Source organism: Larus michahellis, chromosome 14, assembly GCF_964199755.1.
Source record: "Larus michahellis chromosome 14, bLarMic1.1, whole genome shotgun sequence".
In the NCBI taxonomy this organism is placed as follows: Eukaryota; Metazoa; Chordata; class Aves; order Charadriiformes; family Laridae; genus Larus; species Larus michahellis.
In genome coordinates, this window is record NC_133909.1 from 11,852,057 (window position 1) to 11,879,022 (window position 26,966).

Below are 26,966 nucleotides of genomic sequence, written 5' to 3' on the forward strand. Positions count from 1 at the left end.
CAGAACATCGTTACGTTGTGCTCCTGCCCTCTTCTATTTTTGCGAGTCGAGGCTCCTGAGCTTTTTTGGAACCTACTCTGGGAGTGGCCACTTTGCAGAGTGAATTTTAGGCTATTTTTGGCGAGCACCCTTGGGAAGGATTTGGGAACTGGATAAACAGATATCCGAGGGATACTCTCCCGTTTACTGGTGATGGTGTCTGTCGCAGGGCTCAGAATGTGCCTCCGGGGATGTATATTTTGCTTTCTAAATCCGTGGGAGTCACGTAGTGGGGGAAAGCTGAGGAGCGTGCGTGGAGGGCGACCATCGCGCCCGCTCCAGGCGGAGCTGCACCTTATTTCTAATTGCAGTTTCCGCAGCCGGATGAGACCACGGGAAGCATCTTCTTTTGTGTGTGTGGGGGGGCATTAGGTAGCGATTCCTAGCCCATACCTGGTGTACGGGGCTAACGTGGCAATCGTTAGCGCCGCGGGGGCAGTTCGAGGATGCTGGTGCCGGCGGCGTACGTGCTTCCACCCGGCAAAGATGGAAAGCTTGTAATACTCCTCTCCCTTCTGATTTGCATGGAGCCAGATTTGATGGGTTAATTATTTCACGAGGCAGTAAAAATGCGCTGGGTCTTGTCGCTGGTGTTAATTTATAATCGGAATAAAGGTTTCTCTTATGCAATTTACTAATTCCTCCGAGACATGCCTATCACAAGTTCCCATTCTTAATGTGCTTTTTCCTGTTCATCTGTGACTCCTAGAAAGTTAATTAGCTGCACATCCTCATTGCCGTGGTAGGTAGAGGCTTTTTCGGTCGGAGCATTAACCAAAGGACATGCCTGTGTGTGGGGCATGTGTATTTTCTGGCTTATTACATTTTTGAGCGTGGGACTGAAACACTGTCCAGAGCAGCCCGGGGACACGGTGGCATGGGTGGCATCTCGCCGAGCTCAGCCTGGCAGCTGCGTGTCTTGGGCCACATAATCTTGGGAAAATGCACAAATAAAGGGTTTTCCAGTGAGGTGGTTTTGGTGGTTGGGGGTGTGCAAAGTGTCTCTACTTTTTTTTATTTTTTTATTTTTTTTTCTACATGCAGCCTGTCTGTGTTCAGGCTTTTCTGATCCGTGCTCCCGACAGCCCTGCCGCTGCCTGCAAAGCCTTCCTGCATCTCGGCATCGCCCTCCTGGTGGGAGCTGAGCTGGCGTGGGGATGCTGGGATGTGGAAAGTGGGAACGGGTGGATGCAGGGATGCAGGATTGCAAAGCCGTGTCTGTGCCGTGCTCCTGCTGCCCTGGGCCGGGGGTTCGTCCCCCTTGAAGCAGGGACGATGCAGCCCCGCTGCCGTCTCTACGCTTTCACACCCCTCGGCACATGGATGCGGCACCAAGTCCAGCCTGGATGCGGGGGCTGCAGGAGATGAGCCTTTGCCTCGCAGGGGGATGAGGATGGACCCGAGGACTCGGTTGACATGGGCTCGCGTGAGCCGCAGCTTGACTCATGCATTCCTGGTTCGCTCTGATTTCCTTTGCTTAGGGGGAAAATAAACAGCAGCCCTTCTGTTTGTTTTGTTTTGTGGCATTCTGGCCCTTTTCCACTGGCTCTGGGAGGAAGGAAGGGTCCTGTGATGGCTAAGGAAGGGAAAGCTTTCTTGGGAGCCTCATCAGGGAACGTAGCAAATCCTTCTATTGGGAAAGGTCCTTCCCCTTCTAGCTCTAAATAAATAGGAGTATCTGGGCATGATTTTTATTAACTTACCAAATAAGCCCAACCCAAGGCCAGTTATGGAAGGTGATGGATCCATGTGGGAGTGATGCCTGGGACTGGCTCCCGTGTCCTGTCCCGGGCAGGATTTCCAACGGGGTCCCTGGTGGTGACCACAAAGCCCACCCATGGGGACCCTCTGAAAGCCTCTTGTTGGAGTCCCACTTTTTGAGGCCGGCACCCAGAAACCCCTAAAGGTTTACTTAAAATCTGTTTGCCCATATGCTCTGTGGAAAACCTGCCTGCCTCCCTCCCCTTCTCAGCCCATGAGCAATGGTTTTGGGGATTGGAACCCAGTTGTTGCTAGATAGGGCGAAATTATTTGCAAAAGAAAAGCACAAGGTTGTAATTATACTAATTTTTAGAAAAGCATTTCGTTTTATTAATGGAGGTAAAGGGTTATTTACTTCCAGAGTGCAATTTGTCAGCTGCTCTTAATTATAATTCTCTCTCTTATTATGTATTGAGCATTTCAAAAACACATTACGTTTGAAGCCCCGAAGCTAGGGCTAAAGAGCGGGGACGCTTTGAATCCGAGGCAGGGTTCAATCCCCTCCCACCCTCGTTAGGTTTACGGGGACAATCACGGGTGGCAGCTGGAACCCGGCGCAGTTTGGCACTTGCAGCGTGGCTGTGCGGGCGGGGAGAGCCAGGAGGTGAAAAAAATCCCTGCCGTAAAAAAAAAAAAAAAAAAAAAAAAAAAAAAAAAAAAAAAAAAAGGCAGGGACTGAGAAAAACCTGGCTTTAATTCTTCCTTCAGTGAGCTCCTGCGCTAGATACGTGTTCCTTCGCCATTCCCTGCTCCGTTGTGTACCTGTGATAAAGCACCTCTTCCCTCGCCGCTCGCCTCGAGCGGGTATTACCTACTGATAGGGCTGGTAATGTAACATGGGGCTTTTCTCTCCTCTGTGGCTCAGCCTTTGCTGATTTAATTTCAGTTACTCTTCGGGGCCTGGCTCGGAATTGTAAAGGAGAATAAATTTTCCGAAAGGAAAAAAACATAGTGGAATACTATGCACCTGGGGAGGAATAACCCCCTGCACCAGGACAGGTTGGGGGCTGACCTGGTGGAGAGCAGCTCTGTGGAAAGAGACCTGGGAGTCCTGGGGGACAGCGGGGTGACCATGAGCCAGCGATGGGCGCTGGTGGCCAAGAAGGCCAATGGCATCCTGGGGGGCATCAAGAAGAGCGTGGCCAGCAGGTGGAGGGAGGTCATCCTCCCCCTCTGCTCTGCCCTGGGGAGGCTGCACCTGGGGTGCTGTGTCCAGTTCTGGGCTCCCCGGGTCCAGAAGGACAGGGAACTGCTGGAGAGGGGACAGCAAAGGGCTACCGAGATGCTGAGGGGACTGGAACACCTCTCTGATGGAGAAAGGCTGAGGGGTTTGGGTCTTTTCAGTCTGGAAAAAAAGACAACTGAGGGGGGACCTTACCAACACTTATAAATACGTAAAGGGTGGGTGTCAGGAGGATGGGGCCAGGCTCTTCTCAGTGGTGCCCAGCGACAGGACAAGGGGTAACGGGCACAAACTTGACCATGGGAAGTTCCACCTAAACATGAGGAGGAACTTGTTTGCTGTGAGGGTGGCAGAGCCCTGGCACAGGCTGCCCAGAGAGGTGGGGGAGTCTCCGTCTCTGGAGACATTCCAACCCCGCCTGGACGCGTTCCTGTGCCACCTGCTGTGGGTGACCCTGCTCTGGCAGGGGGTGGGACTGGGTGATCTCCAGAGGTCCCTTCCCACCCTGTGATTCTACGATACCAGATCTCCCCCGTACCTGCCAGAAGAGTCTGGCTGGCACCGTGGGGAGGGATGGAGAGATGGATGTCGGGGGTTTCTGCCGGATTCTGGACAGTGTCTGACCTTTTTTGCTGATTGAACTTGAGCACTCTGTTTGTTACATTAACAACAGTTAATAATTCCAGTCCTGGAATAAGCAGAAAGCAGGTGGCAAGCTCCTGGGGGAGCGCAGGGGGTGGGTGCTGCCCTGCTGCTGGCAGCCGAATGGACCTGGGGGGGACATGTGGGTGCTTGGAGCACCCCACGGCCGCAGGTCGGGTGGGCTCTGGTGGTGGGAGCCTGCTGGGCTCTGAAGCTGGTGGTGATGCTTGAGAAACTTCAAGCTCCTTTCCTCGCTGCGGCGATGCTCTGCGCCCTGCCTGCCTCCCGGCGGGCTCAGGGCAGGATTTGGGAATCCTCTGCCTCCCTTTCCTGCCACCACGGTGCCGGTTTGTGGGGAGGAGCCGGCTGCCCTGAGATGGCATCACCTCTGAGAGTCACTCCTGCAGCATCCGTGCTCTTACTCCGAACACCTGAACGAGATACCGTTTATCCGTGGGCACGCCGAGTGCCGTGGATGGTTCCTCGGCTGTTCTTTGATCTTAAAATCTGCCTTTTGAATTTGCTCATGGCGTAACCCCAAATTAATGCCTCTGCTGTGAAAAGGAAACCTGCCATTAAAATGACAGAGAAGCAGCGAAGCAGCGAGTGAGGCTGCAGTTGGTGAAGGCTGCTTTCAGGGAGATCGCGGAAAATATATATATGCACAGCTCTATAACTGCCGCTTGCTCTCAGGGTAAACTCTGACTCACCCAGACTGACTTGACGCACTGTCTGTGGTGAAGATGAGCTGTAAAGAGTCAGTTTTGTGCCTCGTGTGTGTGTGTCCCCGGGGAGGACAGTCCCCTTGACGCCCGCCGCGGGGTAAGTCTTGCCTTGCCTTGCTCCGTACCTGCCCTGGTGAGCGGTGTCAAACAGACATTTGCTCTTAATCCGGTGGAACATCGTGCCTTATTAATAAGCTGACGACCTGCCGGCGAGGTACACGCTGCTGGGGAATTGGGGGGGGGTGGAAAAAAGGGGCTTATTTGTTCCTTTCTGCTCAGCCCGGCTGAGGCTCCTCTGCCGGCATCTGGAGCCCGTGGGTGTCTCCGCTCTCGCGCCAGGGCGATGCTCCACGCGTGGCCGTGGGGCGGCGTGTCCTCGTCGGGGTGTGCCGCGCTCCGGCTGCGAAACCCTTCGCGCCGTCTTTGCCTGTCTCCCCCCATCGCCCTCTAATTACCAACGAGGTGGTGCAAAGGGATGTGACGCTGATCTGTTGTCCGCAGGCTTCGGAGCTACCGCGGAACTGACTGGATGAGTCGCCTCTTCGAGGTTCAGGCTTGGGAAGGCGTCTCGCTGGTGGTTTACGTTTCGTATGTGTTTTTTAAGGCCTGTCAAGACGTTGTAGGTGAGGGGCATATTACACGTATAAATAAACGCTATGATGGCCGATTTCAGAGCTTGATTTCTGGACTTTAGGTTGGCTTGGAGTCCAGCATCCAGACTAGTGACCCGTGAAAGCCTGCGCCAAGCCCTGCCTAGGACAAGCCGCAAGGTTGGGGGGAACCAGCCCCTTCCCCAGCTCAAAATTCCGCGGTGGGACAGTGCTGAGCTTCCAAAGGGAGGGAAGCTGGTTAGCTTCTCGGTGGTGGTAATCAGGAAGTGCCTTGTCCCTTATTACGCCTCTCTCCTGTAATGAATTAACAAATTAATCGCGCTAGCCGAAGCGAAGGCGGATTTATTGCGCTGTGCTTCGGGACGGTGTTTGAGGCTCCCCTGGCTCCGCCGCGGCTCCTGCGGACGCGCCGAGGAGTCGGCGTCTCTCCCGGGCTTCGGGGCTATTAGGGAATTAGGGGATGCGGAGAGGAGAAGAGGAGCAGAACGCGTGGCCTGGGGGAGGAGGTGGCCGTGGGCTGGGTCCCTGCGGGCAGCGATGCTCGGGGGGACGCGGGGAGCGGGGGCTGCACCCCAGCTTCTCCCCCCCGCCCACCGTCTGCCGGGCACTGGCGCACGTCCGCGTTGCTAATTGCGGGTCTAGAGGAAGTTGTGTTTTCATGTAACGTAATTAGGCGGCGCTGGCAAGGCGTTGGCCCTTCCTTTGAGGGGTGATGGATGGCTGACCGAGCTCCCGCATCCCCGCGTTCCCCTCCCGGGGCTCCCCACTTCCCACCCCGCAGCAGCAGCAGCACCCGCTCTCTTCCCCGCCCCCCCCCGCCATCCTGTTAATTCAATCTGCGCTGAGAGCAAATCATTACCGAGGAGAATATTGTGTAAAAATGAGCTGTTAATTGAAGTTTTGTTTGCTTTTTCTCTTAGCCTTGCAAAAAGCCTTGCATAATGAAGGACTGTAAAAATACATGTTGCCACGCTACAAATATACAAGGTGGGAAGGGGGCAGGGAGAGGGAAAAGAGGCGAAGCTGGTCTCCATTAGGCTTTAATAAGCATGTGGAGAAAAAGCTCTCGTTAATCCCTTCTGAGGCTTAAAGGTTTATTGCTAACAATTAAAATCTCATATTGTCGTGCTGACTCGATGCCGCAAACCTCGCTGCTGTGTCCTGCTGAGCCAGCCGCGGGCGTCGGGAGGTGGTGATGTGCGGGGCAGCCCTTAGGAAAATATCCCCTAGGAAAATATCTCATAGGATCTGGCTGTGAGCTTGGCCGTAACAGGCAAGTTTCCTCCCAGCAAACAACTGGAAGTGTATACGCATCCCAACTGGTTTTGGTGGGCAACGCTTGTGTGCTCAAAAACTCTGCCTGGAGCAACCGGGCCTTTGAAAAATATATTCATTGGTTGTGTTTTGAGGTTTCTCCTGGTGGACAGGAGGTTGGTGACACGAAACCTCTCTCCTGCTGTTGTAGTGTTGGGTTTTGTTTGTTTAACAAGTTGTTTGGGTTTTTTTTTTGCAAGGTTGCATGGCAAAAGCGGGGAAAATACTCCCGTGCTTTTGTTTTTGTAATGGCAAAGGTTACAAAAACGACTTCCTTTCTGCCATGTAAAACATCGCTGTTGCAAAACATCACGTTTTGTAACAAACCTCCTGGGTTTCCCGAGGAGCCTGGGAATTGCGTGTGCTTTGCCCCCCTCCCGAGCAGCGCTCGCCGGCCCCACGCCGTCGCCTTCCCAGACCCAGTGCCAGCAACATTCCTGCTGTGTTTTTCCTCCCTCCTGGAAAGCCCAAAGCCCTAAACGTGCCAGTGAGAAAAAAAAATTAAATATTTGTACATTTGTTTTTAATATGAACGTTGCTTTGGCCACAAAGATGGATTTGCGGGTGCCTGGCTCCCCTTGCCCCCCCGGCAGTGATGCTCTCGGGGGTTCAGCCGTGCCGCATCCCGGCTGGGAGCGGGTACCAGCATCCTCCCTGGGAAGGACGGGCTGCGGGATGCGTTGCTCTCACTCCTGTTGGAGGGCAGATTTGGTTTATTCGAGGGTTTGGGGTGGCTTTTGATAAATTTGCCTTCCTCCCTCCCTCGGGTTGCCAGACTTAGTGCTTCTGGGCATGCTCGGCGTTGCCGGATCGTGAGAGACCTGTGGGTTTCGGCACTGCCAAGGGTCTCCCCGCGGCTGCTGTTGGAGGAGGCAGCTCCTGGGGAGCCCCGGGGGCTGCTCTGGGCTCACCCCGCAGGACACCCCGGCTGTCCCCGCACTCCTGGTGACACAGAAGGCAGGTGGTTTATTCCTCCTGCCCTCACAGCTCGTCAGCAGAGACCGGTGATTAAAGCTGCTGTTTGCAATTTTCAAGAATTATGAGTTATCAAAGTGGCTGGTAATTAGCAGTGAATAAAATGTACTTGCACTAATATGACATTAGTTACAGATAAACTGATACCAGCCTTCCTTAATATTCACTTAAGCTGCCCTGTTTGCAGTTATTAGGGGAAGGCTCTGGTGTCGTGTTGCTGCCAGCGGTGCTGTCGGGATGATCCCAGCCTGATGTGATCCGCTCGCGAGATGCTGCCGGAGCAGATCTGCCGTGATAACACTGACTTTTTTTTTTTTTGTCTATGGATGAACCTTTCCTTCCCGATTCCCGCCGCAGTGCTGCCATAGCTACGAGTCTGCTGCCTGCTGGGCCGGGGGAGGACGCGGGGCCGGAGGAGCCAGATGGAAGATGCTCGGTGTGGGAAGCGGGGAGCCCCCCGATCTTCCCCTCCCTGCGCCTGCTGCCATGGCTCCGGAAAAATGCCGGTGGTCCCGGGGCTGGCTGTAGTGCTCGGTGTGTCGCAGGATCAGGCCCTCGGGGTCGGTTCCTCCTTGGGAAATTGGGTTTCGTGAGGATGCTCACGTTAAACGATTGGTGCGTTGATTGTTTGGCTCCTCAGCTAAAACTGTGCCTGTGCTCAGAGTTATCCTGCTCCTGCAGGTTATCCCGATCCGAGCTGGCGCCAGCAGATTTCCATCGGGGCTCCGGCCGTCGTCGAGGAGCGATTCCCTTCCACCTTCCTTGTTGGTGGGGGCAGTGATCCTGACTCGTTGGCGACATGCTCTGCTCCAGAGCCGCGTCTGCCGTGGGCATCGCAGGGGCACAAGGACGTGTATGGGACCTGGCAGTTGGGATGGGGGCTTGGGTTGGGTTCATAGACCCGAAGAGCTGTTGGTGCCCACCAGCAGCACCAGTCCCCTGCGATGCTTCCCAGGTGCTAATCTTTCCCATTCCCCTTCTCTGGTGCGGTTCATCTTCTCCTGCTGCTGTATTTGGCAGCACGTTGAGGCTTCGGAGGAGGGTTCTGATCGCGGCCTCGGGTGGCAAGTGACGTGGTTTAGGTTTTATGAAGCTTCAGGCAGTTGAACTCTAGAGGGGAAAAATAGAAGAAATTCATTTCGCAACATGATAGTCAGCGCTGACCCGGCTTCGTTAGCAAGCCCAAAAAGAATTGCCATTCTGTCTGCCCTGCCCATTACTGCTGCTCCGTTGCTAGCAATCTCCAAATTAAAATGCAAACCGAGATGTACCTGAAACACTCGGAGACACTTAAACTTTCGTATGAAAATACACCCGGCTTTCCGTCTTCATTCCGCGGGGTTTTGTTGATGTGCGTTGGGGTTACTCGCTGTCACTCTCGCAGCCGGAGCCGTCGCGGCGGTCTGGGGGGTGCTGGGCGTCCCCAGGTTTATTCCCAGTTTACGGGGACACGATCTGCCTGATGGAAGGGGTTCGGGTGCTGCTGGTGGGACCCCGGTGCGGCCCCGAGCGGCTGGACCGGGCTGTGCTGGGGCACGGGGCTGCCGGGCACCGCGGGAATGGAAATAAGGGAGGCTCCCTTGTGTCCCAGAGCTGCGTATTGGGTGCTATTAATCATAAATAGGACTGCACCCACTTCAGCGTGGAGAAGGGCCTTCTTTATTACGTGGAGTATTTAAGGTTGCACTTGAGTTGTTTATTTTAGTATTTCGTGTGTGGGATTGTCAGCGGTCCTGGCTTTGAGAGCTGCATTTCGAGTCCTCTTAGATGCGTTCCTGCCAGCCCCTTCCCTTATCCCGTCCCTTCCTGCCAGGTCAGTATTGACCAAAACCATGATTTTTTTCTTTTTTTTTTTTCCTCCCCCCTGGAAGAGGTGGGGGATGCATCGTTTCTGGGGGAACACAGAGCTGGCTGGCTGTTTTAGGGGGATGCCCGGTGGCATCGCACCTTCTGGCAGCACAACTCGCCGCAGCCTTTGAACCCCGTCCCAGGCACGTCCTCACCCACCCGATTTTTGTGCTTTTCTGATGAACGCTGGCTTCTGGTCCCCTGGGGCAACGCGGGGCCTTTGCAAGGAGCCCCAGCCCGGCGTTTGCTCCGGTGTGATGCTGGGATGGGAAACAACGTGGCCAGGTGGTGGTTGTCTTTTTTTTTGTTTGTTTTGTTTTGTTATTATTTTTTAATTATTAAAAAACCACATAGTTTGAAATGAGGGCTTTGGAGAAACGTGGGGGCGAGCAGGAGGACCTGCTTTCTGCACCCTGGGTGGCGGGGCAGGTCCCGTGGGACCGTCGGCATCCCTGGGGAGCGCTGGTGCTGTCCTCCAGCCACCCCTGCGGGGACGTCGGGGGCAGTGTGACCGGCCCCGGTTTCGAGGCATGAAGCCGAAGGGGAGTGTGGGGTCGCTCACCATCGCTCACACCTTCCTCGGCTCTGGGGGGGATACAAATGGGCGCTGCTGGCACCGGGATGCGCAGCCGGCGGAGGTTCGCTTGGGAGCATCGAGCCCTCCATGGGTTGTTTCAAATGACAAAATACCAGCCCGTTGTTTTACGTGCAAACGGGCGCTCTCTGATAACTAAGTGCTTTCTAAGGGACCTCTCTTCCTTCCCCTCCTATTTCACGTTTTTAACATAAATCCATGTATCTGCCTGAGAAAAGCCAGGGACTGGCTGCTTTGTTGCCGCGCAGCCTTTGTCTCCGGCCCCGGAGGTGCGGGGCTCTGTGCAGACGTGCAGAAGCAGCGGAGCCGAGCGAGCGGCTGACGCGCAGAGCTCGCCCCGAGCTTGCCGGGGGCGTGCGGGGGCCACAGAGACACTCTGGGTCCATCCCCGCGGCCGGGGCAGCTGCTGATACGGGCTGTGGATGTGCAGCATCTCCTCTTCCTCTCCTTGCTCCCCACCCCGCTCTTCTCATTGCGTTCTGGTGGCTGATCTGTTATCACTTTATCTCTTTTAATAAGTGTGAAATGGGAGCCTCCGGGCACCGTCCAAGCACGGCTCGTTACTGTCTCATTGTCTCTGTGTTAGCTCCTGCACAAGTTAGGGATGTTTTTTATTTATTTACATATATATTTTATTTTTTTTTAGTGAGGTAGTAAAATTTATTCTATTTCCCTTTCCCGTTGAGGTGCTTTCTGCCGTCGCTCGATGCGTTATGGTCTTTGTTTCCCCCTGGCTTTGCAGACCCTGCTCCAGGGGCGGTTGCAGGGTTAAGGCCAGGGAGATGTTGCGCGGGAGGAGCAGCATCGCGCGCCTTCCCAGACAGGCGGCACCTCCAGGTTTGGTGCCTAAAGCCAGGCCATCAGGTTCTGTCATCACATTTTCCTTATTAATCCATTCTCCTTCGTTGGTCGGGTGGGGAAGAGCAGATTATTTCTTGAGGGCGTCACTCGCTCTTCGTTTGTTTTTCAAATTGGATTGGGTTCAGTTAGCAGCTTGCGCGAGAGGTCGGCTGGGCAGTGGGATGCCATCTGAAATCCTTGCTTCGTCTAAAAGCCAGCAGCTGCCTCCTCCCTGTCCCATCCTTTGCCCCGCAGGACCAGGGCGATCCCATCGCTGCCGCCGCGATGGCCGCGCCACGCGGGATGCTGGCAGGGGAGCGGCACCTTTCCGTGCGGATTCATTCAGGATTGCTGCAGCTTTTGGGTAACAAAAGCAGGGTGTGTGTGGAGCGGGGTTCTCCTCTGCTCTCTGCAAAGATACCCGTTGTTTCTCGTCCGCTTTTCCAGGCGGGGCTGGGACATCTCTCGGCCTCTCCGCTGCGGCTCTCCGAGCGAGCCGAGCGCGGTGGGGACTCCCGTGTCCCAGAATAGTTTTCCTCCAAGCTCCGCGGGTCTTCCTGTCCAAGTCTCTCATTGCGCTGGGCTTTTTGGAAATAATCAGCCCCCGTGGTTATTTCAGTTAGCGCTAATTAGTGGCATGAACTAATTAATGTGGGTTGAATTTCCTCTTCTCTTTCTAATGCTTTTTTAACCCACTGACACATTCCAATTACGGGACTCATGCAGGGACCGGACTGAAGTGACTCAGAGCAATCACAGTTGGAATAAATCGTGTGCTTTACTGAAGGTCGCTAATATTTTTTCAAATTGCCGGCATTGCGTATTTGTGCCTGCCAACAGGGAGGTGACCTGACCTTACAATAAGCATCAGAAGTGTCTTCAAGTTTGCCTCCCTTTTGGTGCGAGCCGATTCGTGGGTACCACGTCGAGAAGCATTTGACGTGCTGAGTGCGGTGGTGCGGAAAATAGCCCCGAGCGGCTTCTCGTCAGGACGGCAGACCTTGAGCCAAGTGGTCTTGACCTCGCCAGGACCTTGCGTGTTCGCATCTGGAGCTCTGCGATGGTAATAGAGGGCGTGCGCTGAGCGTTACCCGCCTGCTCCTGCTCGTACCAGTGGTTTTTCCCCCCTCCCCGGTTGGGTTATTGCACCTGGCAGAGTCCCGCAGGCTCTGGCCGTGCCCTGGGCTCGCTACCCTGCCCGTGTGGACCAGTTGCAGTTGAGAGGTTTGGGCTGGGGGGAAGCCACAAATCTGGTGGTGATAAGGCCTCCAAAGCTGCTGTCGCACTGTTTGTAGCTCATTTAATAAAATGCTGGTAGGAGCCCTGAGGAAGTGGAACCTTCTGCTCCGTAAAACCTGGCGTTCCCAAAGTCTGAGGCGGGGGCAACTGAGCTGGAGAGCCCCACGCAATGCTTGCAAACCCTTCCCGGGCGCTTAAAGTTGAGGCTTGACTTCTGCAGCTTCAAATTCCCATCCTCGCTTCTCCTCAGCTTGGCGTTTTCCAGAAAGAGATGCTACTCGCTTTCCAGAGGTGAAAACCCCTTCAGCTTCAGCAGGAGTGGGGGCTCTCCGGGATGTATGGAGCCCACGCTGCAGCAGTGCCAGCAGCAGGGCCAGCCCGTGACTTTCCATTCTCCATCTCCTTTTCCCTTATCTGAGTCAGGGCATGATGCTGAAGTTCCCCTCTCTCCTCACTGCGTCTCGCCATCCAGGTTTTGCTGGAAAACGCTTGCTTTTCTACCTGCTCTTCCAGCTACCGCTGGTGAGATGAGGCGCAGAGCTGCTGGTGTCTCCCGGTGGGGTGGGATGGGGGGGGTCTCCCTTCGCCCAGCGGGATTTAAACGCGAGCACCTCATCGGTGCATCTTCTCATCGCTGGGTGAGCGGAGGTGAAAGCACCCTGATTAAACTGCAATAGGGAGCAGATAGCAAATATGTGATTAGTATTAATAGCACTGGTCAGACTGTATTATGCAAATGATGGGAGGATAGATGATTTAGTTATTCATCTTTAACCTTTATTTTTGTTTAACGTGACCTTACCCGTCAAGTCTCTCATTACCGGCTCTGGCTGTTCGGCGTATGTTCGTTTATTCTGCTGCCATCAATCCAACAGCTACACCCGTGTTCCCGGCTGGCGACGGGAGCATCCCTCCTTGTGGATGCTCCCGGGGGCTGGTCCCCAGCTCTGCGAAGGGATGGGGACTCGGGGTCCCGCTCCCCGTGTTTTGCGTAGTGCTGGTCACACCAGGTCACACGGCTGCTGCCGAGGGACGCGTTCCCTTCCTCAGCTGCGCAGTTACGCCTCTAACCCCACGTTTTCTATCAGTTTGTGGCTGTCTCTGGGTGGGGTTTGGGCAGCCCATGGGCATCCAGAGACACAGATGTTCCTGCTGCTTGTCCAGCACCGTGGGGGAAAGGCAGAAACGGTGTCTGCCAGGATTTTTTGGCCAATGTAGATAAAGACCCTGGCACGTCCTTGGTCACGGCTGGTTTTCACGAGCCGCGTCCAGGTTGGCAGGAATTGCTCATGGGAGCAGTTCAGTCCCCCTTGCCACAGGGCGTCTGCTCCGGTTCCCTGCAGACTTTACGCATAGCTGGACAGTATTGGTTTTGGCTGTCCCTCTCTGCTTTCTGGAGGTTACAAATGGTGTGGGAATATATTCCAAGCGAGTCTGAAGTTTCGTCGAGCCATCTGGACGAGTCCTACTGAGACAAAACTGGGTGGTTGTGAACATAGTGTTCGTCTGATGCTCGAGTGGGTTCAGTTTTGAACGAACTATTTCTCTTGCGAACTCCACCCACGTTGACGAGACGGTACCCTACTGCACAGGGAACTTCTGCAGAGGTCGGCCCAGCAGCTCGACTCTCCGCGAGCGGCTGGGCAGCGCCGACAGCAGTGGATGTCCCTCCTTGTCTGCTGGTCTCCTCCGGGTTGACTTTGGAGGGAGTTGCATTTATGGAATTGCATTGTGTTTGTGGAGCTGCGTTTCTTGCTGTTAATGCACATGAGTTTTGTCTTTGTCTCTTTACCCCCTGCTTCTTGGCCCACAGCTCCTCCTAACCCTGTTCTCGATGTTTCTGCTGGAAATGCGCGTTCAAATCTAAACAACTCGATGGTCTGTAGAGAGAGGAGGGAACCCAAAGGATGTGTGTCCATGCAGCTGTGAGAAGCTGCTGTGACACGTGCCCCGCTTGGCTTCCCAAGCGCACAGATGCCAGCGTGGTCCCCAAGGATGGGGCTGGGAGAAGGCTGGTGGGGAAATGTGGGAAAAAGCCTTACATTTCTCTCTTGCCTCGCAGGGTTTCAGCGGACCTCCCCACGCAGCGTTTGCCTTGAGCTGCGACCAACGAGCGGTGAAAGAAAAATATGAGCACGAACCTGCCCATCACCTGGACTACGAGAGCGAGTTGTCCATCCGGATAGGTAGAGCTGGGCTCCATCCAGGCAAGCATCCTGTCATATACCAACCGCAGAGTGGTCGGGGGAAATACCCCCCTTAAACTGGCACCTAGACTGTCACGTATGTGATTGAAATTAGATTGGTTTTGACGTGTGCATGCAAAGTGCACCTTCTCTTCCCTCTCTGGATCTGTCTCTCTGCTGGCTCTTCTTCCGAGAATCATTACTTCTGTTTCTACTTCAGTTCTCAAAACCACTTGCACGTCTGTCTGTGCCTATGAATTATTGATAATTAGATATCTCATTCACCAGGGAAATGAAATCATCAGCTTAGCTTGAGATAAGTTTATTTTCAGCGTGGGCGCAGCTTGCCCTAGCCCTACCCTTGCCAAGTTACGCCACGTTGAAGGTGCCCCGCGACACTGACCCTCGGTGGCCCTCCCTAATTATAGACCAGGACTGGCAGTCACGTTGTCACTCCTTATTTTGGAGGTTAATAGAATTGTAGCTGCCAAAGTGTGGAAGGAAATGTCTTGCTGGCAGCTATTTCCTCCTTAAATAGATTTTAAAGAAGGAACTTTTTGGTCAAGGTGGTGGAACCTCATCGGGTTTCCCCAGGTCCCGGGTGAGTGTGTGGGACGGGTGGTGGCCACCCTCGCACCCGCCTGCCTGGGGATACGGCCTTCCTCCGAGGCAACACGATTTTCTTTTCCTCTACTTAACAGTGGCTTTTCAGTAGACAAAGAAAATGTAATTTAGTGAATTAATCTTTTTGCTCCTCTGCTATTTCTTTGTTGGAGAGAAACTCAAATAGTGGTTTACAATATCATGAGTACAACTGGGAGCAGATTGAGATGAAGAAATGAGCCTTCTTTTTGCAAAGAATAGTCCTAGCCTCTTAAATCGGGCTCCGTTATTTAACTGCATTGCTTAATTGCACGTTTCATGAAGTCTTTTAAATCCACAGGATTTTTCAGGACTTGAATTACCAGCGTAGATTTTTCCAAAGGGAAGGAAGGAAGTTTTGTGCTAGACTCAATGGGCTTTGGGTCCTGGATGTCTCTCAGCTCCTGGGGCAAGCGCAAGCTTGAAGCCCTAGCCCAGCAGGCTCTACGGCTCCTGCAAGGTTTTGGATATTTTTGTAAGGTGGAAACTTTAAATCCCAGGTGTGGAATTTTGTTCTTCAAGAAAAGAAAGCAGGCAGCCCTACAATTTTCAGAAACTTAAACTGCCGAGGTTTTATGTTTTCATCTTCTCTTAGTTGCAAACAATAACACTGCAAATGGTTTTGAGAATAGAAAATTTCCATTAGATTTCGTTGTTTTTCCTCTCTCTGGGGGAATGGTATTAAGCATCTACAATACATTAATTCCTTTATTGTCTCTTGCTATTTCCTTTTTTTTTTTTTTTCTGCTTACTGAAATGAACTCGGTATTTTCACAAGGTACCTCAAGCCTTCCAAGTCAGCAGCTTTCCCCAGCTCTGGGTCCTGCTTGGCTGCGCTCTGGGGAACGCGCTGGGAACGTAACGGGTGTTTTCAAAGCCTAACGGGTACTAAGTGGAATATTTCAGACCTAATCACTGTTGAATCATTGACCCTTCCTTCATATTTACGTGTTTTAAAATCGCTAAAGCTCTGAAAACAGAAACAAAACCCAAAAATCCCAAAGCACACCGCTGCCTCATTTTGCAGTTGGCTTTACTGGTTGGGGATGGTGGGGAGAAGGAGAGCTGGCTGGAGATGGGGTAAACATGCGGCTCCCCGGGGCCCTGCGTGTCTGAGGGCTTCGCTGGTGGAGATGGAAATGCGTATTTGAGGTGGCTGCGTGCGATGCTGGGAGCAGAAGCGGCCGTCGGTCACGCTGGGGTGGTGGCATCCTCGGGAGCCGCACTCGGCAAGCGAGAAGGTTGGGTTAGAGCGGTAGGAAGGGAGATGGAGGAAATGAATTTTGGCTTTCCCTCTTTAACCCCCTGCTCCTTGGCCCACAGCTCCTCCTAACCCTGTTCTCGATGTTTCTGCTGGAAATGAACATCCAAATCTGAACAGCTGGATGGTCTGTAGAGCGAGGAGGGAACCCAAGGGATGTGTGTCCATGCAGCTGTGAGAAGCTGCTGTGACACGTGCCCCGATCGGCTGCCCGAGAGTGGTCCCTAAGGATGGGGCAATGGGGGAAAACCCTTAAATTCCCTTTATCTGTTGGGAGAAAAGAATTCTCGTTCTGCTTTTTCTCCCAGTCAGCAACGTGTTTGGGTACCTCCGTTCTTCCCCATCATCCCAAATCCCTCGGTTTCCCACCATTTGCCAGTTGTTGGCTGGGAGTGAGGATGCAGGGTGCCACCTGGACAGGTCCAGGAGAGCCCCCCTTTCCCTCTGCATCTCTCCTCCGCTCCCCTTCTCCCCCGGACCCCCCCAGCCCGTGGCAGCTGGGCCATCGTGGGCATCCATGCTGGATCGAAAGGAGATTTTCCCGGGAGTTGCTAACACTGGCTGCCTCGTGGATGCGTGGAGTAAGGCACACACATCCGTGCGAAACGCAGCCTGGGCGGATTCCGTATGAATTGCAGTGAAAAAGCTGTGTCTAGACTCGGGGTTTGACGAGTGCGATAATCACTAGGCTTTAATTACTACAAAGGAAAGAGAAGCCAGCTTTGTCTTTACTATATCTGGGTAGGCAGGGGATGGAACCTGTATTTCTCTGCCTCCCTTGGATCGGATTGGGATAAAGCCGAGGAGGGTTTGTTCATCCCTCGGGTGCCGTGCAGGGACCCGGTGACTGCGCCCTCCCTGCCACGGGGGGTGCCCTGCTCCCCAGACCCCCTCCCCAGGGCTTAGGGCAGCTTTAATGCTCGAGTCCCTTGGCATTAAATCCAGGGGAAATAGTTTTGGCAGGGTCACTGCGGGACTGGGAGGCCAGGGCTGACCCCTTAAATCGCGGCGACGTGCGCAGTGTTCTTGGGTAGTTCTCAGAAAGGATTTACATACAGCATCGCACCTTGAAACCCGAGCGGTGACTCATGCTCCTGCAAACTGTATATTTAACAGCGAGGCATGTTGATTCTTTATCGTGTCCTGGTGCCGAATGATTCACATCGCTCCAAATCAGATTACGGAGCGGAGTGGGAGGGGAACGATGTTCCCCAGCAGCCACCTCCGCTCTCGCTTTAACGTCCTCGCTACCGTCTTGTGGAAGATCTCGTGTCCAAGGACGTGCTGTCCAGGCGCGCCGGGGCAGAGGAGTGAGTTCACAGCAACGTGGCTGTAAAGCGTCCGGAGTGAAATACCAAATATCGCTTTGGTGCTCAGCTGGGAGCATCCTCCGTGGTTGGGAAAGCTGCGGCCCCGGGGAGTTAAGAGTCTCCGAGCTGGCTGCTAACCCACGCCACAAATAAACGTCTGCTGAAGTACCCGTCTCACCAGCAGCATCTCTGCTCGCTCGTCGTCCATCCCAGACACGCGGACGTCTGTGCCGAGGGGATGTGATCCGCTTCTGGCATTGTGCAGCCGCTGCCGTTAAGTCACTAATATTATTAAGGGGAATCAGCATTGGTTTTAATGCCTCGATTGACTTTTGGTGGGGCGCGATTTAGGAAGTGGGACCGTGGTGTTTCTGCGTGGATGTTCAGTAAGGGAATCCAGATGGGTTTAGTAATTGGAAAAAAAGACACTGGTGTTTGAAATAGTGTACTTAAGAAATGAAATTTCATTAAACTTGTTACTTAAATGAGCCGTGAGGTTTTGGGGCCATCGTAGAGAAACCTGATTGCATAGAATTTGTATTGCTTTGTCTTAAATTGCATCAAACCAGCTGCAGAGGCTCCGGCGGCGTTCCGGTGGGGGGAAGCCCTGGAGCGGGGAGATGGGTGGGCTGGGGGACCACCAGCGCCAGCCCCGACGTGGGTCCATCCTGCTGCGCTGCCCGAGACCCGCTGGGCCCGTTGCGGCAGCATCACCCAGCCTCCCCTCCAATTCCCTACCTCCTTCCCAAGGCTGTAATTTTTTTTTTCCATTTTTGCTGTATTTTTCCCCTTCAAAGGAAGTGCTCGCGTACCGGGGCGGCTGGAGTGGCCTTGCACAGCAGAGGGAGCAGACCCTGCTCATGGAGCGTCTCTTTCATCAGTGCCCAGGCAGCTCAAGTCCCGTAATGAGGGAGTAAACCCTGATAAAAGGGAGGAAGGGAGCGGGGGAGATAAAAGAGGAGGCGAAACCCCTTAGGGACCCACGCGACGGGAGAGCCTGAGCTGGGCTGTGGGGTTGGTGCTGGTGCTTCAGGCAGCACGTGGGTACGGTTTGCCTCTGTCTCTGGTTGGGTCCTTGCAGCCAGAAAAATTGACTTTTTCTTCCGTTACTGCTGGGGTTCTGGCTGGTTTCAGGAAGTCCGGCTTCAGCCCGGCTTTTCAGGCTGCTCCGACCTGTGTCTGTCCCCTCGTGCCAAGGGGAAAACTCCTCCAGAGAAATGGCCAGTTCCCATCACAAGAGCAGGAGTGGTTTCCTGATGCTTACCCGGTAAATTTTCTCCCTGTTCCCTTCTTCCCTGAGCAGAAGCAGGGGCCGGGAAGGGGGGATGATGTATAAAGCCTCTCCAGCCACGAAACCCGTCGTGATTCATTGGCTTAATATTCAGCCAGAGCCTCGCATGTGCGACCGAAAGGTTCATTAAGTCATCGCAACTTATACAACGCGCGGCTCCTTCTGCAAAATGGGATGTTCACCCGTTTTAGACGGTTCCAACTGTATTTGTAATAGCGTTGACACGTTCACACTGTGCTCGGTCTGGAAAACTGCCGCTTTCAAAAGGCATCAATTCATTTTGAGTTTTAATAGCCAGCCTCGATGATGAATGCCTCTGGCAACGTCTGTATTGATTTGAAAACATCCTAATGCTCCTTTCTGGAGCGTTTCAAATGGTTATTGACCATCCTTGTCAGGCTGGGTTCCGTGGCTGGGTTTTATAGGCGTGACTAAACGTGAATTTATATACGCAGAGCTTCAAAAAAATAAATAAAATCAGAGCCCATAATCCCTCATAAACTGATGAAATGCCTTCTTCACACGTAGGTCTGTACCCCTGTTGTTCTGGTTGCAGCCTTGCTCCTTGGGTTAGGAATTTTGACTTTACGGGGCTAAATGCAGCCTGGTGGTTTGTTCTTTGCTCTTGGTCGGCATTGTCACTGGGCGTCAGCGTCGTCTTTTGTTCTGCTTTCCGAGATGCATGTAGAAATGGCTTGGATATGTTTGCAGAGGACCCAGTTCTGCACTCCTACACGTATCGCAGCCTGCAGTAAATAAACCACCCAGTTCAGCAGATTGCTCTGGGTGTAGGTCATCAGGATTTCCAACTCCAAAGAGCCTGATCCCAAAGGAAGCATCAATTTGTGACCTACTGGGAGAGAGCCCTGGCTCTGGGTGACCCGTGCCATGTCAGGACTGCCCTTCTCCACCTCCAAGGGCTCTGGAGATGGGGATCTTCATGTTGCAGATCCCATCTGTTTGCTGTTGCTCATTTCCACCTTGCCGGGGGAGCAGAGCCTGTTTTCACACATCGTGGTGCTTACGTTATTGCTAATAGGGAGGAGGAGGAGGAGGAGGAGAACCAGGCTGCAGCAGTACAGGCAAAATAGTTTCCAAATTCCTTGGGTGATGGTTTGGGTTTTTTTTTCCCGAGATACTCTGGAGTTAGTGGTAGGTCTTTAGAGAGTTCCACTGCCCTTTGAGGAGGAGGAGAAATCTTGAGTTGGAAGGTTGTTGGACCCTTCAAAGAGGAGAATTCTTGAGTTGGAAGGTTGTCGGACCCTTTGAAGAGAAGTCTGGAGTTGGAAGGCTGTCAGAGGTTGGGGGCACTTGAGGAGCAGCTCCTCGGGATAAGCCTGGCATAACATTTGGTTGCTTTGTCCTTTGCTTTGTTCTTGGTTGAGCAGCGCTGTAATGAGCGTGAGAGCTGCTGTCAGGCGCAAGCAGCTGCTTTATCCGCCCGTAGAGGCATGCGCTGCCTCCACACTTGCTGCTTTCACAACCGCCTGGTCGGGGAGAAGCGCTGGGCCGAGAGGAACCACCCGTCCCTCTCGTCAGATGACATCTGCGCCTATGAAATGTGCTGTTGGCGTCTCGTACCGCTTCCTGCTGTCCTTTGCAAGTGTTGTCTTTTGTAGCTTCTTGTTAACGCGTCCTCCTTTCTTGGGCTTCATCTGGTGTCCTCCCAAATGAAATGTGGCCAGAAGGGCTTAGCCTCGCTACGGGCTTCTCCGTTTAATTCTGGTCAACTATTAGAGTTGCAGGAGAGCGACAGCCTTGCAAGACGGGGACCCTTCAGTGGGGCCTGCGGGTGGCATTGGAGCTTTCCACGGGAGATGGTGCGAGTGGTGGAGACCAACACAAGGTTATCTCGCTGGGGCTTCGGCGCACAGCGGCGCTGGTGGCATGGCGGGGGACTGAGCTGTGCCCTGCAGGAGCTGCCGAGGAGGATGCTCTGTTGGGGCGCAGAAGGGGACAGACGCCACCTGAGAGGGCTTTTTGCCTTTGAAGTGGCTTTTCCTGTAAGCCTCTTATCCCGCCTGTGCCAACACGGGCGCAGATTTAACAGCACGAGGACGTGGCTTTCTTTGCTGTCTGCTGTAGGGTCCGGCCCTGTCTTTTGCTTGTAAAAATGGAGTTAGCGAGCAAAGAGGGCTGGGTAGGTCTGTGAAGACGGCAGGGTTCCTCATCTGAAGTGGTCGGTGGCAGATGAGCAAGTGTCTTCATGGGTGGTGGTGCAGGAGGGGCAGCTCCTTGGGAGACCTTCTCACCGGCACCACCACCTGCACGCCCGGACCGCGGGTGACGGGGACACGGGCAGCACCGTGCTACGTGCGCTCGCTGCTCCGCTCCGCGCGCCTTTTATTTCAGGGCGATTCATTAATCTGTGAGGCTTATTAAAGTCTGTCGAGTGACGTGCTGGTTAGGAGCCACGCTCCGAAATCGGCTCTACGGGCAAGCGTGGAAGCCGCAGAGAGGCGTTCTGTGGCGCTTACGGCCGTTAATCAGAGGAGTCATTTCCCAAAGTGAGCCTCGTTAACTCTATGCAATATTATCAAGAGCTTTAATTTCCTGGCTACACCTGACAATCTGTTAAGCCTTTTTAATTCTGCAGCTGTATCAAATAGGTTGCTCGGTCGTTCCCATCCTCAGCCGGTCGGTGCGGGCGGCTCGGTGGCAGCGATGCTGCAGGGGACAAGCGTGCGCGGGGCCAGGCGCTGGTGCTGTAATTAGTCCTCTGGTAATAACTCTCCTGACTTAGCAAGGTAATAGGGCATTAAAACGTCCCCCGAGGAGCATCTCCCGAGATGCGTGTGTCACATCAAACCCTGTGTCTTCCCAGAGCGGTTTGTCCCGCGGCTCGGGAGCTGGCTGGGGGCTGAAATCCTGTCTCAGCCCAGTTCCAGGCTGGGAGGGAATTAGCACAAGTGATGGTTGGGAGAACCACCACTCCGCCGCAGCCGTATTCAGGAAAACCTTAAATTTCAAGGTTTATTAAACTGAACTAACAATCAGTATCGTTGCCTCTGGAGGGGATGATGTTTTGGCTTCATTCAATAAGCGCAGTAATTAATTTATTTTCTAGCTATGGTTCTTTAGTTGAACAGGGATGGGAATAATTTTTAGTCACCCTAAGGATGCTTTGGAGGAGGGAAATGAAAATCGGGAGCTGTAGCAGTCGCTCTGCATTACGGCAGCACTATTAGCCGAGGAGTGATGCCAGGGCACGTACCATGAAGTGTAGGGAGGCCAACATCATTGCTTCGAAGGAGAGGCAATAAACTGCATTAAACAAAAAAAGCAAGCAAACAAACAACAACAACAAAAAAGGGCTATTCCCCACATTCAAACTAAACAAACATTTTTAAGGATAACAAAGTGTATAAAAAGCCGTAGCCCAGGCGCGTCGTCGGGGGCTGACTGTGGCTCCGAGCGTGTAAAGGCGTCTGTGATGGGGTTTGCAACGGAGGGGCCGGGCAGTGGGACGATGCCCACGCAGCGAGGGGAGGGCGCTGGCCTGGTCCCAGGCCACTTTAAACATATCATGGAGACGTATATACATATATAAGTCTATATACATATAGGCTTATGCAGATAGACATATATACGTCTATACATATATATGTGTACATATATGTGGCTATATATGTGAATATATAGATATATGTATGTGTATATATATGTGTATAGATGTTTTTATAGATATGTTTTTTTATATATATGTCTATATATATGTCTATATGTGTCTGTATATGTTTTTATAGATACATGTCTCTCTATATGTATGTCTATATATATATGTCTCTCTCTATATGTGTGTATATATATATGTGGTAATTTTGCTGTGGGGTTCTGGTCATGCCTTCGGGTGCCTTGTTCTCTTCTCCGCAGTGTGGCCATCAAGGGATCTGTTTAGGTAAAAGCCTGTGCTGCTTTGGGATTTTTAATGGTTGCCTGGTGCGTGGCGGTGGCTGGGGGGTGCTGGGAGCATCCTGACTCTGCTTCTGCTCTGCGTCGGCCCTGAGCAAAACCGCAGCTGTTCTCTGGGTGCAAGGAGGGGCACGGGGGAACACCACGAACCCCGTTTTTATTGCCTAAAATGCGCTTGCGCGGGGGCTTTCTGTCTTCGCGGGGCTGCGCAAATGGCTCCTGAGCTGCTGAGAGGTGGCAAGAGCCCGGTGGGCTGGCACCCCGTGTCCCCGCTGGGGCTGGGGGGTGCTCGAATGCCTTCGTGGAGCTGAGCCCTGTGCCCCCAAAAGATGGATTAATTAAGATTTTGATCTTGTTTCTGATTTGGGGCTGGTGGGTTGTGGATGGGAGCTCTTGGCGAGGTTTCCCGCGCTGGAGGAGGCTGCTCTTGCCCACCAGTTTGCCTCCAGTTTATATTTTTTTCTTTCTGAAGGTAACAGGTTCTTTTTCCCTAATCACTGGTTCTGATGTGATTTGTGCTGGTGATTTCTCTTTCCCATCTGATTTCAACACATTTTCATTGCAGTTGACTGTGTCCTGAGACAGTTGTTCACGTCCAGGCCTCTCTTTTATCCTTTTCCACGTGGTATATGGCACAGGATGATGGAATATGCCTTTTCACTTAAAATCAATGTTTTATTTCCTCTCCCCCCCCCCCGCCAGGAAGCTTTCACAGATAGGAGTATTGATTGTGCGGATAAAAGCCGCGTTTATGCTATAATTGCTCTTTAAATCAGCGGGGCTGGTGGGTTTGCATTATAATTGCTCTTTAAAGCAGCGCGGGGCTGGTGGGTGCTGGGTGGGTGCTGTGGGACCCAGCTGCTCCTTGGACAAAGGCACTTAGAGAGGTGCCAAGGCTTGGTCATCTGAAATAATGGATAATATTTTGGATACTATTTTGTAAAACCCTCTGCTGTTGACCGTGTTATGCACAACCGGGAGCTGCTGCGGCGCCACCGTCACCTTCTGCCCTGCCGGGTGTCATAGAATCATAGAATTGTTGAGGTTGGAAGGGACCTTTAAGATCATCAAGTCCAACCTTTAGCCTACCCTGACAAGAGCCACTTCTAAACCATGTCCCTCAGTGCCCCATCTACCCTTTTTTTAAACACCTCCAGAGATGGTGAATCCACCACCTCCCTGGGCAGCCTATTCCAATGTTTAATAACCCTTTCAGTGAAAAAATGTCTCCTAATATCTAATCTAAACCTCCCCTGACGTAACTTGAACCCGTTTCCCCTCGTCCTATCACTTGTCACCAGGGAGAAGAGGTCAGCCCCCAACTCACCGACACTCAGGTGTCGGTGCCATCGGGGTGACTTCAGCAGTAGCCGTATTTTCTGTGTTCTTTTCAGCAGATGCGCATCCCACCGGGCTCCCGAGGGGACGGCTGGGCGGGAGGGAGACACTGTGGTGTGCCATGGGACCAGCTCGGAGGTGACACCGAGCCCATGGGTGTCCCCTCCACCCTGGTCCCCGTGGGATGCGGGAGGACGGCTCCTGCCCACGGCCACGTGTGATGGTGGTGTCGAGCCACGGAGGGTGTCTGACGCAGAAATGAAATATTAGGGTCTTTCCAAATCGTGTTTTTTACCATAAAAATCCCGGGGTGCTTTTCAGCAGCTGGTTTCTGCCCAGCTCCAGGAAAGGCGATGCTGCCCGGGGCGGTGGGTGATGTGCAGGGGTTGGTGGCCTCTTCAACCCACCCAGGCTGCATTTCCCCCAGCGTACCCCGATCCCGTCCCTGTGCCGCCCCCCACCACCCGGGGCCACCAGGAGACCCAGGGGCACCGGGAACTGGTCCATCGCTCCCGGCACTGGGGTGACCATGGGTTCAAACCACTCCCTGGGGGACAGCACTGGGGACCCCCCCTGGCCAGGCCGGCTGGAGAGGCAGCACCCGGGGCTGGAATGGGAGATGCCGTGCAGTTACAGGGTGAGTTTTACATATTTGAAGCAAAAAGCTCTGCGAGGGGCAGAGGTAATGAGGGCTGCGCTCCAGCCGCTCCTGCCTTGCGCCGGGTCCCTGCTGCCTGATAAGACAGAGGCTGCGATTGAAGCTTTGTCGGTGCCTGGACTTCTGCAGTGCCTCTAATTTGAACTTTTCAGCATCTAAAGAGAGGGAGCTCCCGCTGGTGCCGTTCCCGAGGAGGGAACCCAAACAGCAGAGCATCCCCCCTGCCTTCATCTGCCGGTTTCCTTGAAAGGGAGAATAGCTTTGAAGCAGCTGCCCTGCCTCCAGTCTGCCTGCTGCTGCCTGCTGCATCCCAAAGCCGTTTAGCGATGCCCAGGGGACCGGCTTGAAAACGTGCTTTGTGCCTGGGACGTGGGGAGAGGGATGCGGGGCAGGACGGGAGACCCTCACCCGGGCTGGGGCAGGTCTGCACACCCGCGATCCCGGGCTGCGTGACCCCCACCGCCCCCCCGGAGAGGTGCCGGATAAATAACCGCAATTAGAGAGTGTCTTTCTGCTTTTTCACGTAGGCACGGCTGGACTGGAGTGACTTCTGGTTTCAAGCTGAGCCCGTGTAATGGATTAGCCGCTGAGACAACCTGTCCCTCGCGCTGCGTCCCGCTCCGTGGGCTGCGGTTAACGAGGGCTTTATTTCATCCCGAAACGGGGGGCGGGCAGCATTCAGCCTGGCTGGGTGGGTGGTTGTTGGGCTCGTGGTTGTTTTTTTTTTTTCTTTCCTCGGCTGCTCGGCACAGAAATAGGCTGTTCCCGGCTCCAGCAGGATCCGGAGAAGCCGTGTGTCCTGCAGGCTCAGCATCCCCTTCGGCGGCTGCTCCGGGAGTTACTTCATCCGGGTTTGGATGCAGCACGGCCGCAGCATATGAGCAGGAAATCTCAAATTGGGTTTTTTTCTCTCTTATTTTTCAGTAGGCTGTGGAAGCGGGGAGGGTTGGTGGGGCTGGAACAGCCCCAGCACCCAGAGCAGGAGCCAAAGCTGGCAGCTGCCTGCGAGGGAGGGGTGACGAGAACGCGCCCCCCTCCCCGAACGTCCCCATCACCGGGGCCTGGAGTGGGGCTGGGGGGGACTAATGGCAGCCCGGCAGGACCCGCTGCTGGCTGCGAAGGCACCGCAGCCGCTGCAGGGACGGAGGCGGCAGCAGGGTGTAGCGCTCGTCGTCTTAGGAGCTCCGCAGTCTTTTGTTTTTCCTTTTTAAAGAGTTGGCGGTTTCTCTTCTGTATTTGTTGTAAGCTTAAACTACGTCTCTATTTTTTTTTTTTTTTTTTTTTTTTTTTAAACGGTGTTATCTGCAAGTCCTAAAGCTCGGGCATATTCATTGCCATCTGTGTGTCTCTAATACCGGCAGAGTGCTCACCCCGGGCCCCGGTTTTGCTCTGCCGGGGTGGGTGATGCCCTCCCCGCCACACGCGGCTCCACCATCGCTCCGGCCTCGGGGGCATCTGGAGAGAGGAACCGAAGCCGAGACTCGATTCTCTTCAAAGCCCTGAGATGTATCTGCGGCAGCAGATGGTGCGAACCGCCTTAAAGTCAGTATGAAATAGCACTGAATTCCCAATTACGTATAATTAAAATGGTGCTCGTTTATTTATTTATTTTACCGCCAACGGGCTGCTCCCCTCTTTCTATGAGGGGCTCGGGCTGCGGCGCGGTGCTTTCCCCGCAAGCGAGTGGCGGGACTTTATAGCATCCGCAAGCGATGCTCAGATTTAAAAATAATCACTTAAATATTTGTTAGGCTCTTTCTGCCCCGGAGTCTCTCTCTCCGGTGTGCAAATGGCGTCTGTCCCCCGGCGTCCCATCCCAGGAGGATGCAATTGGTAGGATAATGTTTTATTTTGGAGTTGCGCATCCTTTTCCAGGTGGACCCCGACAGCTCTCCCGGAGCGTGGTGAGGCGGCCGACGCACTTGACCCTTAACATTTCATGAGCTTCGGAGGAGCTGTGCCAGGTTCGGGGGTGTCAGCCGTGCCTGGGAAGGTGCAGGGAGCCCTGGAAAAATCCACCATTTTCTGCACTGAGTCAGTTTTTTGGTTGGGTTCTGGGGCTGGTCTTTGGGGAGAGCAGGACCGGCCCCAGCACCGTCTCCGTGTGTCGTAGGCGTCGTGGTACCACTCGTGTAGGGTTCAGGAACACCCTCACTGGAAACAGGAGTCATCTGGGAGGCTTAGCGCTGAGAGCTTTTCTGTGAAAAGCCTGTTTAAAGTAATCCTTTATTGAAATACTAGAGGAAAATTTAAGAAATGGCTTTTTTTTTCTTTTTTTTTTTTTTTCACATGTGTGTGTATGTGTTTCCCAGCTGAATTCCCGCGCCGCGGTGGAGGAAGGAGAGCTTAGCGCCGTTCTGCCGGCTGAGTCATCCCCGTCTTCCCACCCCGGGCTGAGGGAGATCGATTCGCTTTGGATTCAAAGGAGAAAAAGAAAAAAAAAAAAAGAACCCAGCTCCTTCCCGTCATAAACACCGGTGGTGGTTCAGATCCCTTTTTTTGAAATTGATTTTTAAGAGGTATTTGCTGGCCTCCCCCAGCTCCAGGTCTCCGTGCGAGTGGGGAACAGCCCCCGGGATCCCATGGATCCTCTAAA

General features: G+C 53.6%; 1 protein-coding gene across 8 annotated transcripts in view; it reads left to right on the forward strand.

The window, feature by feature from the left end:
• Positions 1-26,966, forward strand: part of SLC39A11 (solute carrier family 39 member 11) — a 98,405-nt gene that overhangs the window by 14,158 nt on the left and 57,281 nt on the right. For all 8 annotated transcript variants that reach the window (XM_074607381.1, XM_074607384.1, XM_074607385.1 and 5 more), the window contains one exon: positions 13,835-13,979. In XM_074607381.1, the coding sequence (XP_074463482.1) occupies positions 13,835-13,979 (145 nt within the window). The remainder of the gene's footprint in view (positions 1-13,834; positions 13,980-26,966) is intronic.